At 34.0% G+C, this 17,949-nt stretch overlaps 1 protein-coding gene across 1 annotated transcript; it reads right to left on the bottom strand.

Moving 5' to 3' along the window:
• Positions 1-33: 33 nt before the first annotated feature.
• On the bottom strand, positions 34-17,021 carry Kif19A (Kinesin family member 19A). The gene is made up of 15 exons (XM_089697886.1): positions 16,953-17,021; positions 16,539-16,607; positions 15,758-15,868; positions 14,837-15,022; positions 7,315-7,440; positions 6,918-7,033; positions 6,061-6,234; positions 5,372-5,537; positions 4,774-4,889; positions 4,215-4,499; positions 2,815-3,013; positions 2,297-2,510; positions 1,526-1,655; positions 832-957; positions 34-167 (listed from the first exon to the last, which is right to left on the bottom strand). The coding sequence occupies exons 1-15, from the start codon at positions 17,019-17,021 to the stop codon at positions 77-79; spliced, it is 2,178 nt and encodes a 725-aa protein (XP_089554012.1). The 3' UTR covers positions 34-76.
• Between the last annotated feature and the right edge of the window lie 928 nt (positions 17,022-17,949).

Below are 17,949 nucleotides of genomic sequence, written 5' to 3' on the forward strand. Positions count from 1 at the left end.
TTACATATATAAATTTACTCCAATTTCATTCGCACAAGATATTTTTTTACTATTTCCACAATAAATAATGTTATATTCAGGAAGCTCCCTCCGCACTTCCCCGAGGAGCCGCTATGACGATGCTGTCATCGCTTGAATATCGCTTCAAGGTTGTAGCACTTGCTTGGCTGAAATAAAAAAAAATTAAATTATACCTATTACAAATTAAACAACATTTTTAACTTAGTTCTATAAGAATGTTGTTAAGAGTCACAATAGAATAGAAACACTACCTTTCTAAGTAGATACCAAGCTTCAGTAAAGCAAATCTTGGAGTAAAATTATGCAGAAATTAATTTGTTGTTCCCAACAAAGTTCTTTGTTTTATTCCTTAACCTATTCCCCCAGGTATATATGTCCTTTGCCCGTGACCCATGTCTTATTTACCACCTCTTTATGCATTTATGTCTTTGTTCCATTGATGGCCCGTGACCCGTGTATTCCCCCAGGTATATATAATTATGTCCTTGCCCGTGGCCCATGTCTTATTTTTTTTTTACGACAGAGCAAGCAAAGGGGCAGGTGGGCCACCTGATGTTAAGTGGTCACCACCGCCCATAGACACTTGTAACACTAGAAGTGTTGCAGGTGCTTTGCCGGCCTTTTATGGACAAATAAGCTCTTTTCTTGAAGGCCCCAATGTCGTAGTTGTTCGGGAACACCGCAGGTGGCAAATCGTTCCACAGTTTCACCGTACGCGGAAGGAAGTTGCGGGTGAAGCGGACAGTATTTAGTATTTACCATCTCTTTATGCATTTATGTGTTTGTTCGATGCCCATGTCCATACAGTACCTGTATCTAGTGCGCGGTCGTGGTGTGGGCGCGAGGCGCGGCAGGCGGTCGCCTGAGCCAGAGTGCCCGGAGCTCGAGCCACGCCCCGACCCGCTTGAGCTCTCCGACCACGCTAGCTCTGTTAGACTGTAGAAGAACATCATCATAGACTAAACATATGTACATAGATACTAGAGAATATAATCTAACTAGCTTTCCGCCCGCAGCTTCGCCCACTTTGTCTAAAACCTAATAAATTATTTATTATAACCTTTCTCTTGAATCACTCTTTCTATTAAAAAAAACCGCATTACAATCTAATGCGTAGTTTTAAAGATTTAAGCATACATAGGGACATAGGGACAGAGAAAGCGACTTTGCTTTATACTATGTCGTGATATAATATAAAACTCTCTCGTGGCGGTGTTTGAAGTTAAACAAAATTTGTGTGCATATCGGGTAGGTTTGAAATTTTTTTTCATACCCCTATGCCCTCACATCCACTCATGCATACTATTCGGCATTGGCTATACCAACTTTATATCGCATCTAAGATTAAATAAATCACGCTATTCTCTGTTACTCCATGGGAATTTTAAGTCACTATGTAAATTATAGGATTTAAAATCACGAATTATAAAATAGAACTAATTAAAAGCTCTATTCAAAATTGTTTTAAGTTGAATAGTATTTAAATATAAATGGATATCATTACCTAGAAGATATAGGTGGTAGACGATATGGTGTGTAGAGATCACTGGTTTCTGTGTATGTTGAAGCATGAATTTCTTGTTGATATAACTCGTATAGCTGAGCCAAATCCGGTTGTATGCCGACACCAACCTCTGAAATATAGTGACGAATATATACTATGAAACAGAAGTATTGTGTCCTAAAAGGGGTTTAATAAAATAATGGTATAGATCTATAATAATAATTTAAAGGCATATGAGAAAGACTAAATATTATTGATTAAGTATATCTTAATTTGTTTACGTTTTGTTATCTGATAAATAAAAACTGGTTGGTAGGAAACAGTAAAAATGAATGTACCTATCAGTATTATATTTATCTGTTATTCAAATCACGATGAAAAGTTTGAAGAAAAAGATTTAATATCTCCATGTTTTGTATAAATTCTCTTATCTTTATCTACAATTGTAACCAGTGATAAATATATATTAAAGCATTTTATTATTACATAACTATATGATATCTTAAAGGATATCTAAACAAATGCTGTACCAATGGGGTTCATAATGCCTTAAAACAGTATTAATAATTCCAGTGTGGGAAAGTGTTGGAGCTAGACGAACTATAAAGCTCTATCATTTTTCCACTCTGGAATTAATACTGCTTTCAAACGTCATGATTTTGCCCCCCAGTCCACTGTTGATTTATTTTCACCGCAAAGGTAACAGCAATCTTTTCACCAACTTTTAACTGATTTAATAAGTGATTGTGTTTCATAAACACTTAATTATACCTTCAAGCGCTCTCCGCTGCCTGGTTATAATTTCGTCTGTTAGCCGCCTCTGCGCGTCACGTCGCTGCAGCGCTAGATCGCGGCGGCGCAGCTCGTGCGCGCGGGCCGCCCGCTCGCCCTGCAGCGCTAGCTTGTCTGCTTCTAGCTCGTGCACGCGACATACAAGTGATAGCACCTCGCGTTCTGGACCGCTGGTTATGTGTGCTGGGAGCTCCTGGAATTGTTTCATTTTACTTGTATGGAATAATGCGACACAGGGAACGAAAAGATTGTTGGATAGAGCAAAAGATTAGTTGTCACAGTCGTTCACACATAATACCAACAACACAGAACACTAGTTCATAATTAAATTCAATAAGGCTGCAGCCGGTAGTTCCATACGACCATACAGTCCATCTATCAAAATGTGTACTTTTGAGTCAAATCACAAATGTAATAATTTTATTTTTGACCATCACAAGATCGTATCTCTAAACTAAAACAAAAAACTTAACACAAGCATACCCAAAACGTCGTACCTTTTCAAGCTGCGCGCCTCGTAAGCGCACCTGCTCGAGGTGTCGCTCGACGCGGTCCCGCTCCGCGCGCGCCGCTTCCTGCTCGCGCTCCACGGCCGCGAGCTCCGCCCACGCCTGCTCCACCGCTACTTCTGCCTCTGCACGCTCGCTGCCCACGCTGCCCACGCTGCCCACGCTGCCCGACATGCCGTTCACACCCCTCCGAAATTATTAGCCACTAAGCCACTATTTTTTTACTTATTTTTAAGATAGAAAGAAAGATGATCTTCAAAAATAATAATGAAAATAGAGGATAATATGAAGAAGTAGACGTTATCAGTTTCCTTTAAACATTTGCAGAATGTTGTTTGGAATTAAATCTTCTCATATAAAGTTTCTTGATAGTTGAACAATTTACCTCATAGGATGATAGGATTGACTTTAAAATATATCTGTTATTAAGTTTACCTCGATAACCATTCCACTATATATTCAAAAATGTGTGCTTAATCTATACTAATATTATAAAGAGGAAAAGTTTGTAAGTATGTATGTATGTGTGTATGTATGTATGTATGGTTTTCACGCAAAAACTACTGGACCGATTTCAAAAATTCTTTCACCATTAGAAAGCTGCATCTTTACTGAGCAACATAGGCTATATTGCATTTTCAAAAAAATTAGAGATCCTTACCAAAAATGCAATAATGTAACCCAAGGTGTAAAAAAATCCTCAATAAAACTTCTGTCATCGCGTACGCTGCGGAATCTATTGAAGATAGAACAAAAAAATGTTCTACGGTATTATAGAATGGATCAATATCTACAAGAAAGTCCGCGATACCATATGTCCATCTTCAGTAGTTATGTTACTACAACAACTTTTTTTACGTTTTCAAAGTAAATAGGAGTGCCGACAGTAATCAAACCATGTTATCCATACACATATATTAATCCTTATCCCATTAAATGATGTTTTATTATAGACTGTTTCAATACCAGCAAAATACTTTTTAAACGAAAAGAATTGGATATTCCATTCAAAAGATATAACGAATTTTTAAAAGTGTCAATCTACAGAAAATAGTAGGTATACTGTTCGAGCAGGCCGTAGTGCGAGGGTCACGGAGGAATTTTACCAATATGCGTCTTGACGGAACACAGTGGGGTTTTGGTCGGTAGGAATCCGACATAACCCACGGGCCCCTCCCTCGGAGGCCGTGGGTATCTATGAAAGATTTCCCCACTAAAACAAAAAAAAAAGGCCGTAGTGCGGGACGGGGTAAAGGAGATCTTCATGTGATTAAAAATTAAACCTATAGTCCGACCTATAGTAGACTTTTCACTGTAACGATATCTATGCGGGTGAAACCGCAGGGCATTGCTAGTATAGATATAATTTAATTTAATAAGTAACTAACCTATAGCTCTGTTGCGTGCTTAATCTCGACCCGTTTAAACTAATCGGTTTATAAAGCCTGTTAAATCTAGCTTCCCAGTGTGAGATAGCTGCATGTTGTCTCTCTGCATCCAGAGCCAATCCCAAGAGATGACTGTCCAATTCCATAAGACGTCTCCGTAATCGCATTTGTTGCTTAAACGTTGAAACAATCGCTTCTCTCAGGGATTTAAGATGAGCAGCGTTTTCTTCTGTATTTACTTTACTAATAGTGTCTTCTATTGCTTGTTCATCTTCTTTTGTTTTGCTGTTTTAATAATTTAATTAGTTAAAAGGATAAGTGAAAGATTGCAACAAGCATAATTATTATTAATTTTAAACGAATTTATTAAATTTAATGTTGTAAATACTAATACTAGGTACCTATTTTTAAATCAAATTAAACTAAAAGGACACAAGATCTATATTATTGTTACTAATAACGATTTTAAGGAGCTGACATGCTGTTCCGTAAAATGACTGTCTATTAAAGCTGAAGTTAAAATTAATTTATTTGCGAATAAAGGAATATGCGGTCATACCTTGACCGGTCATCCTTCATTTTGACTTTGAGCCTCGCGATTTCTTCGCGAAGTTCATTAATCACGGTGCGATACTGTGACAAATGCATCGGTGTTTCCACTAGTTCCCGTTCAACCTAAAATTTAACAAAGCAATATGAACAATTGTTTCTTCAAAATCTTTTGTGTTCTTTCAACAAAGACATTAGTATTAAAATTCCGATATTTGTGTAGGCTAAATTACTAGAATGCTTTGTAGGTTACATTCAACCGATCGTTTCATTGATTCTACATTATCAATGTTTTTTTTGAAATCCATCAACCCGTTATTAATAAGTGTTGGTATATAATTACAGTTCGAAAGCCTGTCAAAGTGTCTCAATTATTTTCACAATTTTTCTAACATATTTTCAACCAATCTATAAAAAATTGTTTTCTATAGATGTATTTTAAATTACCAAAATACATATATAGACTGTACGAAGCTTACCACCCGCCCCGGCTACGCTTGGGGAATAGATTTTTAAGTCATTTTTAGTTTGCTTTATATAGTTATTCCGCAATTATTAAATAAAACCCCGAAAAAATTAAATTTTTTCTCCATTTACATAGATGTTACCTTATTAGTGATAGTCGATGCTCGTTGGGCATAATGCAATGTGGATCTAGTAGTGTCCCGGTGTATGGCCGCGGGTGAAACGTGCGCTATCATGGCGGTGCGGCACCTACCACCGAGGACTTCGCGCAGCAAGCGGGTTAGTTTCGAATCGCGGTAGTTGACGTATCTGTTGTAAGTTATTGAGATACATAAGATATTCTTACTGAGTTACTGATCTATGAACCTATGAATATTAGATACGTCAAGGTTTTTTTTACGTATTTTTTTTGATGAAACCAACGGAGTAATTTCAAAGCTTCAGAAATAGATTTTAAGTTTTAAATGTAGGTATTAATCATTTAGATTTTAGACTTCAATGAAATATATACCACACCTAAGTCTTCTATAGTTGTCCCTGTAAATTTTGTCGAGCTACGACGTACAATATGTATATAGGTTTCGAATCAAAACAAACATACTAATTAAAAAAAATATATCTTAATAATACCACAGATTAAGTTACTACATAATATGTATTACGTAGCCTGTTATTATATACACTAGCGATATTACTATAGACACTAGCGATATTTTATTTTTGGCATTGTGAAATATGACTATGTAACTACGTGTATATTATAATATGACTTCAAACGAAATATCCTTGGATTTATCGATCTTCAAATACTTCAGTACGTAATACACATTACCTTGCACCTCCAGAGAGCGCCATAATACAATTTCCCAAGGCAAGGAGGGACCGATTGATATGAGCACCTTCCAATCGCCTGGCTCGCGTTCCAGCTCGCTCAGATCCCGCCAGATCAATGAGGAACAAGCGACCTCTTTGAATTCCAGCTGACACCGTTTTGTTCACCGATACACTACAATAATGCATTAATTATTTCGTGGGTAATAAGCTTAATACGTTATAAGTTGCATTATTTGCTGTAAAATAAATGTAAAGTCTAATGGTAAGTAGAAAAAAATTACTTGCGTGCTTTTTTAATTATATACATAATTATTTTTATATATTAAAACTGTTAAAAAATTTACCGGTCTGACCCACATTATAAAATCTTATTTTTAAGGTATCAGTATACTTTTATTACCAACTAGAGGTCCGCTCCGGCTTCGCCCGTGGTAGGACATATTTCGCAATAAAAGGTAGCCTATGTCCTTTCTCGGGTATCAAAATATCTCCATACAAAATTTCAAGCAAATTGGTTCAGTAGTTTAGGCGTGATTGAGTAACAGACAGACAGACGGAGTTACTTTCGCATTTATAATATTAGTATGGATTATGAAATAACCGATACCTACAATCACGATAACTTCTATCTATGCAGTTGATACCGATCGCGATGCCTTATTATATGTAATTATGACGATAGCAAGGTCCTCATAAAGTTCAATGTGAGTAGAGGTAGTTAAACTTTTACCATGAAAAAGTTTGTTATTGAATTGATTATTCTTCATAAGTTTAATTTTGAAGTTACAGGTTAGGCTAGTAGCTATGTAAACTACATGTATCATTTATATTATACATACTTTATTAGTTACATACCTTAAAAGAGCGTGGCCTCTAGAGGAATGTTGGTTCGCTTGTGTCGGCTCTGCAGTTCTGGAGCGATCTCCCCTAGCCAGTAATTCTGCTACGTGGGCGGCGTCCGTAGCTCGTAGCTAGGGAATTAGTCTACAGTTTATTAGGAGATCGGGCAGGTATTTTAAAATATTTAATAGACGTAACCGTCTAAATTGTTTGTTAAATGTGTATTTTTCATAGAATTGGGTGAACTAAATAAAATATTATAATACAATTCTATGTTGCGTAAACGAAATCATAGACAACCGTAGAGCGCTTAAATGTATGATTTCCATAAAAACATACAAATCATTTCAATAGTATATAATCTTTCGTCCTATGAAGCCAATTAAAGCTAAAGGTTTGAAAATTTTCTAACCTCACTGAGTCCAGCGACTACAGGCGCGCCACTGCCGCCTTCGTCCCGAAGCTCCAAGGGACCTGCACTTGGATTTAGCAGATCTCGGATATTTTCATTGTATATTTCGATGTAAGACATTTTAACCTGACAAAAAAAATATTGTGCTAGAATCATAATTATATTTCGTAAAAATTGTTTCTTAAATGTTCTTTTCGTTATTTTGTTGAATTTTAAAGAATTTATTTTTAGAGTATGTGCATACATTTAAAATAAAATGAAAAATATAAAAAAAAATGTTCATAATGCGTATGTCCCCGTGGATGTCCCCACAACTACTATATTAAAGGCAAAATTGCAGGAAAAAAATTGTTATTATAAATGACATATATGTACAGAATTACTATTCACAAAATATCGTTATGTAATATCTCGACTTTCCACTATTCAAAACAATTGGAAATATTCACAAATAACCTTTTCTAAAAAACACCTATAGACCAGTAATAAAAAACGAATTAGCCGACCTGGCAAATATGTACATATATATTTTTTATTGAAACTTAAATGGTATACCAATGCATATTTGTTATTCAAGGGAGGCATATATAATCGATATTTAAAGGTTAAACAATTTGTAAGCATGTAAACGTGTACAATAATGACTGAAATACTAATGATGTGTTTCTTGTAGCCATTGAAGGTTGGTTAGCTTTTCATTAATTTATGAATATTGAGGAACTAATAAAATACATTACCTAATCGTAACAAAGATAAATGATGTAGCTTAATATCATAAGTTTATTTAAACAAAATATTGTACCAACATTTTCCTATCTTGAAAGGTGGCTTGAATATTTTATTTAGGATACTATGTAGGTAGTAGGTAGGTACCCTACCTATATTATTTAAAAATAATAAAAATACTCCTTAACTATAGACGTGGCATCAATTCATCACAGATAATTGCAGGTTTTAGGAAAATATACAAGTAAAATATGGGCATATTGAATTTATAATATAAGAAACTATTTAGGCATGTAATACATATTCTATACATTGCAAATTGCTTATAGCTCAAACGAATCGCCTCTACTTATCGATTAAATCCGTCATATCACTATTACTTATCTCTTTCATTGCGTGTCAATAAGCTTACACAACGTGTACCTAAATCAAAAAGTATAAATATTACCGCCTAGAACCTACATAGGAAATACTAAAGCATTTAAAAAAATGAAAATAATTAATGTCCGCCGCATGTTCCTGTGGAATATTGGACAGATGAATTACCTACACTGATTAATTTCAGTGCCGTTCCAAATAAAGATGACTAAGTATTCAATTTAATTTAATTTAACTATTTAATCCGATGACTCTACAACACAAGTCCTACTCCGCGGAGAACACAAAAATTTTAAAATTTATAAGATACCTATAGTGATTTTAATTAATTATATGTATATAACACGTGTTTTACACAGAAGTTTATATGCATGATACGGCATTGTTTATTCTTTTGCCTTAGAAAGATAAAGCTTCGAAAGCTTTAGAAATGTGAAAAAGGCAAGCCGAGACAAACATATAAAAAAATATTGAAAAATTACTTAATATAAATAAAACCCTTAGCTAATTGGTATGTATTTCGCATACTTAAATTTTACTTTCGTTCATTACATAAATGTGTTCATAAGCTAAAACTTATTTTTTATTATTAAGTATCACGTCAGCGCTCACTCACGATATTGTTGCTTGATTCGGCATTGTTAAGACCTACAAGTTTCTTTATTCCATGGTATTTTTAGAAATATAGAAATTAAAAGTTAAAGATACTTTCCGTTCGCGACTTGGTTTGCGTGCACATCACTTTATCGCGCGGCAACCGTTCCTGTATAAATTAAGTGCCTACTATCACCTAAGTTTAATTTTTTCATAGAAATAGCTTAGAAATGCTATGTCTGATTTTAAAAATTTATATCGGTTCTAACATAATTTTGGGGTGAAAAAAAAGTGAACTTGATCAATGAACATGCTCAAAGGATATTCTTCAAATAATTTATGTGAAATTAACCTTGTATAAACATCACGTATAATTTCTTACAAATCCTTCCTGATGACTATATGTTCTTAGCATTTCAATATATCTAAAGAGAGCGGAGGTATTCGTGTGCCAAGCAAATGCTAATAGGGTACCTACCACGTCTCAGGAAAATGGCCCTGAATATTTAACGATGCTTCTGCGATTCAGCCTTCGTGACGTCAGCAGATTTGATAGAGTACAAGGCTTTCCTCGCGATTGTTGTACATAATATTATGTTTACTCCTGACACGTACCTATCCAACAATAGCCCGGTACCACACGATAAGAATACATACTACCGCTTTGGTAGTATTTAATCACAGTAATACCCCATTTACTAGTAAATGGAATACTGCACATATTCAGTAGGTACCTCATAAGTAGGTATTCCCAATTGTGATTTACTAAACATTTGTCTTAAAGGATTGAGAGTAAACTTCAGGTTTTAAAGATTTGAAAATAGTTTTAAAAACAACGAATTTATGAAATAAAGAACGAAAGTACATTGTATTAAAAATACAGAAAGTACGGTCTACTTCTTATAAGATTAATTGTATTATGTAAGTAAAAGTTTTTCATGGTCTAAGATCGTTCCTTATCTTTAGTGCGTTTCATCGTTTTATTTACGTTACGTACATCGTTAGTCGAATCAATAGAACAATTCAAACAAATACTAAACTCACGCGCGCCTGTATCAGTATATTTAACACAATTTTCAAGGGTTCATAAATCTAAGTCTCAGAAAATATAAGGTCCTTATGTAGCTTTATATTACAGACTTGAAGTATATCGTGCTTAACAGGTGAATAAATTTTATAATCGCTTGCTGATCTTTTGGCAACGTGCCGACAGTTTATTTAAATTGTTAACTGGAGCACGATTTGAAGCATGTGAGACGTTTTAACGTTAAATGCAATGAAAGTTTTTTATCAGCGTACATACTGAAACGTTCATATCCGTAAGTGACGTCACTTAACGTATGCAGAAAATTATCGCATGATTTCAAATAAATTTAAATTGTGTAGGTATTTGTTTTTGAACAATAGTTATTTTACTATTTCAGTTCATACAAATTGAACATATTATACGGTGCAAATTTATCATATAACCTATCTTTCTGAATAAAAGATTTTGAAGAGTAGGTATTCAGTTAAACCAACGAGAACTGAATAAGAATCATCAATAGAATGTAATTTTTCATTAGCTACACTGGCATTGTTTATCACGCAGAGCGCAATAGGCATTGACCTTGTACACAGGGTGTCTCCCTACCACCCCTACGCCATCATAACCACAAAACTTAATGACTTTTATGTCGACGTTTTCCGAAGAATTATAAGTAATTTCATTATTTTACATCGGACTCATAGTTATATTCCTTTAGAGCTGTTAAAGTAATATTCTCTTCAAAACTTTGTATTGGTTTTAGTAACTCGTAAGTACCTATAGTTTAATCTGTGGTAATGTTTATTTATTATTTTCCGAGAAATGAAACTGTAAACTTGCAACGTACCTATAACATCATAGTGTAAATTATACAGTGAATTTACATAAATTATAATTCATGTGTGACATAATTATTCAGCCTGAGGTTTCGGGTTCAAAACCTACCTTGTAGGTATACCTGTATTATACCTGTATATAGGCATATATATAGGTATAATATAGATGGTACTCCATAATCTTCCTGTTTACAAATTTTCGCCTAAATTGTGCTTAAAAATTTACCAAACAATAAACCCGTCTTCCTTAGTCACGGCATCACGGGTGGACCGATTTTAATAATTCTTTCGTTTTGTATCATTTTAAATCTTCCTCTAGGCTCTATAGTAGTAGGGGAGGCCAAGAGGGGATTTTGGGATTTACTCGAGCGCGTCAGATTACTATAAGGGACGGTACCTTAGCTATTCATTAGTACCTCTAGTCAATATGAGCAGTTATGGTTGGTGGGTGCGCTCAGGGGCCCCGCTGGAAAATTTGAATAATCCATAATTCCCTAAGGTTGAGCTCGAATCGTCAGATTAGCGAAATGGGGACTTCTTATATTGTAATTAACCCCCCCATATATTAATCTGACGCGCTCGAATAATATTACTTTAATTTTTTACCTTTTCTTTATAGCGATTAAATCGCCACTTAAATCGTCAGATTAACGTATACTTTTTTTCAGTGACGTCCTGGAGCATGCAAAATATCAATATCTAACGCGCTTGAGTATTTCCAAGCCAATTTTTTTCTTTTTTAAATTAAAAAAAATCAAAAAACCCTTCCCCACCGCTAAAAGTGAAAACATTATAGGACCTTTTTTTCTCGCTATGGTCTAATCTACCAATTCTAATAGGTTCCCGTGACGCTCGAGTAAATCCACATTTAGCATCCAGGTACCTACGTGGCTAACGCTATCAATACCCTCATAATAAATAATGTGAAAAGTATCTCTATTACACAAATCATCACAGAAAAGTATATAAAGTGGAATAAAGCTTTAGTTAGCTATTTCGTTACATAAGGGTCAAGAACAAAGCTCTCATTAATTGAGGTTACTAGGATCAACATTCATTTATAGTTTTCTGAAAGAATGTGTATAATTAAGTGGGTCATTCACGCTTTATTTCGGTTAAGGTCCACTACTCAATAAAATAAGATTTATTCAATTAACAGAAGCATGAAATTTCACGGGCCGCGAATAAAGCAAATAGTGCTAACTAATCACTCTAATATACGTTCATTGGAACGACTCTACTTTTCCTTGTAAAAGAAAAGAAAAGACTTATAGAAATGTAAAGTGGATCGGATGCCTTCGTAAATATATTATGTATAAATAAGTGTATAATAGATATATACCTATCGTTCTATTTTTTTTCATCATGAGCCATGTAGCTCTACTTTCAATCCTCAAAAACTGCATAAACAGGTCAAAAATAATAACATTACTTATCATTTATTAATCAAAAGTAGTTAGGGTATTTTATAATAATATTTATTAAAATATCCATGCCAAATATATGCACACACAATTTGATATCATATAATATAATATTATTAAATATAATAGGAAATAAAAAACAGAATATTATTATTTTCCAAAACTACGGCGACATTTTGAATTTCAAACATTGTATTACGGATTACCATTTGTATAGTAGCTAACATGTACTTATGTAAATATATCAGTTTGCAAATCGTGTCATTCCATTTAACCCAACTTTATAAATATGCAATGTATTTGTTAGCTAAATAAAACAGAGAGGTACCATAGCAGCGAATATTTAGATGTGTCTACTGAAATTTTAGAAACTGAAATACACTAGGAAGTCAATACTTAACAACCTTCCCTCATTCTTTGCATTTAATTCTTCTTAGGTTTCTATGTAGGTATTTTATTTAACTGAGAATACGTTAAATTATTTAAAAATTTCAACACTTTTAAATAATATTTAATAATAATATAAATATATCAGCAAGTTATATAAAAATCTAGAGGTCCGCCCGGCATGCCCCCTGATTCATACGTACAAATCCTACGGTGAAAGAATTTTTGACAACGGTCGATAGTTCCTGAGGATATCGCGTACAAACAAACTATTCATTGTTAAATTATAGGTATTATAGATTTTAGTTGATTTACTTCTGCATCTAGCATTAGGCCGAAAGTTCTTCGCGTGGAACACAAAATCTTGTGGGAACTTGATTTTCGAAGAAGCGGCACTATGACACATTTAGTGACATATCACACTAGCGGATTGCGAGCGGTTTCAAAGCGGAGCGGGTGCGCAACGAATACGTTGCGGTTGCGCAGCGAATTCGTTGCGGACGCGTGGCAGATGCGCAACGTTTACGTCGCAGTCATGTACACTCATTAACAAAATGGAATCCGTGCTGGTTGTTACTTATAACTTGTGATAGTATAATAATTATGAGATCATTATTTTTTACGAGTTTCATAACATGTTAATGTTTAGGGTATTGTTTTATCTATTAAATCTTGGTCGAAATGCAATCAGATAACTTAATTGCTCATTAAGAAAGTTCATTAGTGAAATAAATGTTAAAGCTCCTTAACTAAAACAGGGCTATCTTATTATTAGATAAATAGCAGTGAATAGAAAATTTTATCAAGCAACCAGCAACTCACTATCACTTTGCTCATAATTAGGTTCACAAAATCTCTTTATAACATACGTTGCTATGGGAGAGATTATACTGGTCAGTCGTTACATACTTTTGGAATGTATGGTACATTCTAAAAGTCCTAGTAATTCAATTTTATAGCACCTTTTTTTAACAACTCCAGTTGTTATTACATCTTTAGTTAACTGTTAAGTAAGTGCATTTCCACAGTACGGTTAAAAAATTGAGTGCTACAGAAACGATGGAAATATTGAATGGAAGTTAGGCAAGGCGGAAGGGCTGGCTTTTGTGCGAGAGTATACAAAATGACGCGTCCGCAACGAATTCGCTGCGCAACCGCGGCGTGTTCGTTGCGCGCCCGCAACGTATTCGTTGCGCACCCGCTCCGCTTTGAAACCGCTCGCAATCCGCTAGTGTGATATGTCACTTACTTGAGGAAAAAAAACTATTAAGAAACCCCTGATTATTTTGAATGATTGAATGAATGAGTCTATCTAGTATAATAATATATCTGACCATAATCATTTCATTTTATATTCGCGAATTTATTTATTTCAGAACCAAAATGCCTCCTTTTTAAGGTAGAGTCTGCGTAGAGTTCTACAAAGAGGTGTTTTTTATGGTATGAAACGAAGATACTTTTTTTTTTAATACAAAGATGAAAGATCAGAAAAAGAACCGCAATATGTACTTAGGTAATTTAACTTTTTATCCACATAAAAGAGATTCAATCATTAAAAGCAAATTGCATCAATCGGTAAATTTCTTAGTTATGATACTGAATCCAAATGGGTAGTGGGTACATACATAATGGCATTATTGATTCTTAATATTACATATTCACGTTATATGTTTTACGATAGTAAATACTACAGAATGTGTTGTTTTATCGCATTAACGTTTCACGCAATTCACAAATAGTCATTATACCGATTATTATAAACAAGGATTGTCACCATGTTTAGTTCATTCACATATTAATAAATAACATTGTGTTTTTTGTCACTATAGAATTAACAGTTGTTTGTTAAATAAATACTGCAATGATAAATGATAAGTGAAAACACAGCACACATTGATGAATGATGATAAAATTAATGGATGGGTAGTCCTACGTGGGTAGTAGGTACCTACATGCGTTTCACATAAATTGCCTAATAGAATTTACAAAATGCCAGATTAAAGCAAAAAATGATTTCTCTTCCCAAAAAATATTATGGTGTAAGTATGTTGTTTTCAGCTATTAATCGAATTTCCGACTAAGTAGGTACTTACTATGTTTAATAGTAAGTGATAACTACATAATAATATGTAGAGGAACGAGAATATTACCTCAAAAGCATCAGGGTTGTCGCTCTTCGTGATAGAACTGAATAGATGACTGAGTGCACGCGACATCAGGCCGGTCATCGTATGCGTCTTGCCTGCACCCGTCGCCCCATACGCGAACACCGCTCCCGCAATGCCGTGTAAGGTGTCACCTACTAACGGTGCACATACCGCATCGTACACCTCGTCCTAGTAATTAAATATAATTTAGTATCTCTTTAGTTCAATTACTGGGCACGGTAAGTGAATTTTCAAAAATCTTTGTCTGCAATTATATAATATTATAAATTTGCTATCTCCAGTAAGTATTTCAAGTTCTTTTCCTCCAAGGCCCATTCAAACTTTCCAGTCCTATATAGGAATACACCTAAGTACATGACCTAAACAAATTTTATTATCTTTAATCTTTAGACAAATATTCAAATGCGTTCCTTATCATGATAAATATATCTCTCAAATATATCTTATTACTTGCAGATTTTCAAATTTACCCAAATATGTTTCATTAGCATGTACAGTGTAACACGAATGTAAGAATGAGTCGGTTTTCGACGACCGGGTATCCCAGTATAGAGTCAACTTTTTCACTTTGCTCTCGGATAATCTCTACCGCTCTTTACATAAAATAAATTAATAAATATAACATTGAATGTGGTATAAGTTTGTCTAGTATCATTTTATTGCGAAATTTACTTTTTATAGTAGTTGATATATAATTATTTCAATATAGCTCTACCTACCATAAAAACCTGATACTTACTTAAATTAAAAAGATTCCGTTGTTTATCGTTTACCCACGCTCAGAAAACTACTTAAAAGTTAAATCCTTTGAAAATTATTTCAAATCTTGAACCCGGAACTTACATTATTAATTTTAAATAAAATTGATACTTAATGCTAGGCTTTTAAAAAGTGACAACATACTTGTGTGCTGCTCTCGCCAAAAACTTTGTCGTAAAAGTAGTGTTTATCGTTTACGCGACGCTGCCTGAGAACATCCCGACGACTGTCAGTCTCCTCTTCCAAAACCAACATCTAATAAAATAAAAATGTGTGCGTGTATTAGTGTACACACGTAAGAAGTGAAACTTCTTTATGACCTTATTTTCCAAAAAATAATTTACTATATGCAACTTTACAGAAATACATACGTCGAATTACGCGTGGTAGGGATAAGAAAAAGATGGCGCGTAACGGAAAAATGTCACGCGTAACGAAAAAATGTTACACTAAATTTTTTTCCAACCCCGATAAAGAAGTTTCACTTCAAAACATATTATCAATCAATTCAATTACAAATCAATTATCAATTATTTTTTTCTAAGCTATACTTGGAAGTTTCACGTGATCTTTTTTTCATATTTCATAGTGATACCCAAGTGATACCGATACATCTTGGATACATCACGTCCGCCATAAATAAAGATGAACTTGTGACATCTTATCATCAATGGCAAAAAGTGTTTGAAGAATGACAAAAGAGACTGAAATGACTAAACTGAAGCGTATTAATTTAGTTCAGTCATACTAAGAATGCTTATGAATCATACCAATGAATTGCAAAATTATAAAATAATTCTTGAAAGTAACTAACGGGGATTCACTTTTGCGAGTTGAATGTAACAAAAACGATTGCTCCTACTCTGATAGTACTATAGAGATATATTGTACATACCTACATACGGAAGATAATTATTTGCCTTACCTTATCACTGACTGCGTGAACGATACGCGACCCCTCGTCAGCTCGTAAGGGTCGCACTCGAACAGCAACCTGTCAAGGTTTAGTACCTATTATAATTTATATGTAATTACTTATTTCTAATCTTAGGTCAATAGATATCTATTAAATACATTTTTTCAATCAATCAAAATTCCCTTTTAAAAGAGTTTGAGATTATGATGATGACTTACAAAATTGCTAAAATTAGGTAGGTACATAACTAGGTAGATACTTAAATCATTTTCTATTAGGAACTTTAACTATAATAATAAATATATAATAATTCTTGACTTATATTCATCCTAATCTTGTAAATCTCGTTATCATATCGATTGTTATTTTTCTGAAAGGTGAAAAGATTAAATTTGTAAATATATACAATAATCACACGCTCACCATTAACTTTTCTTCGCTTACAGACCCTCTGCTACTTAGCTTTTCGGTACTAAAGGTACTTTGGGTCATGATGGTCACACTAGCACTGGCAAACTTAAAAAAATAACTTAAACTTTACCGGTATGACTACTTTCAGTTTCTGTTAATATTTAACAGTCTCTAAATACCAAATAATCGAAATAAAATTGAACGGTCCGTCTAATATATTATGAATAGGATACGCCAGGATATTATGGGACAATTTGATCGCATTGTTTGTATAAACATAACAATTACGATCACGCGGACTCAGCCCCATGAATACCCGTAGACTGAACACCAGTGAAAATGAAAGCCTTTTCCGTGGGCGGTCGCTGGGGTAACAGCTAATCATCACAAATGAAACTTTCATGCGGCTATTACGCGCCACTCGCAGGCATATTACATTTGTGTGAAGTACCCTTAAATAAATTGACAGGTAATAAATAAATAACAAAATATATCTACTGTAAATTTGTTCAATCACTACATAGTATAAAACAAAGTCGCTTTCCCTGTCCCTATTTCCCTATTTCCCTATGTCCCTTTGTACGCTTAAATCTTTGAAACTACGCAACGGATTTTGTTGCGGTTTTTTTTAATAGATAGAGTGATTCAAGAAGAAGGTTTATATGTATAATAACATCCATTAAATAGCGGAGAAGTACTGTTATTTTTGAGGTTTCTAATGTGATGTCGTAAAAAATTACATTTTTTCCGCTTACATTGCAAACGCAGGCTGAACCCTACGAGTTTTATCAAAATAATGTACTAAGTATTATACACATTGAAAAGGTCTACAGAAAAGTCCGCGATGGTATATGTCTATCTCTTATGGATAACCCACAATAACTTTTTTTTGTCATTTACTTTTTACGACAAATAATGGCTAATTTTCGAAGCGATTTTAACCAATACAGCATTAATCCTTAACCAATTAAATACCTTGAATACATTGTTCATTTAATATAGATCTATA

The sequence above is a fragment of the Colias philodice genome, chromosome 8 (assembly GCF_061535455.1).
Source record: "Colias philodice isolate Cphi_HAF_F1 chromosome 8, ilColPhil1 Martin Lab GWU primary, whole genome shotgun sequence".
Classification (NCBI taxonomy): Eukaryota; Metazoa; Arthropoda; class Insecta; order Lepidoptera; family Pieridae; genus Colias; species Colias philodice.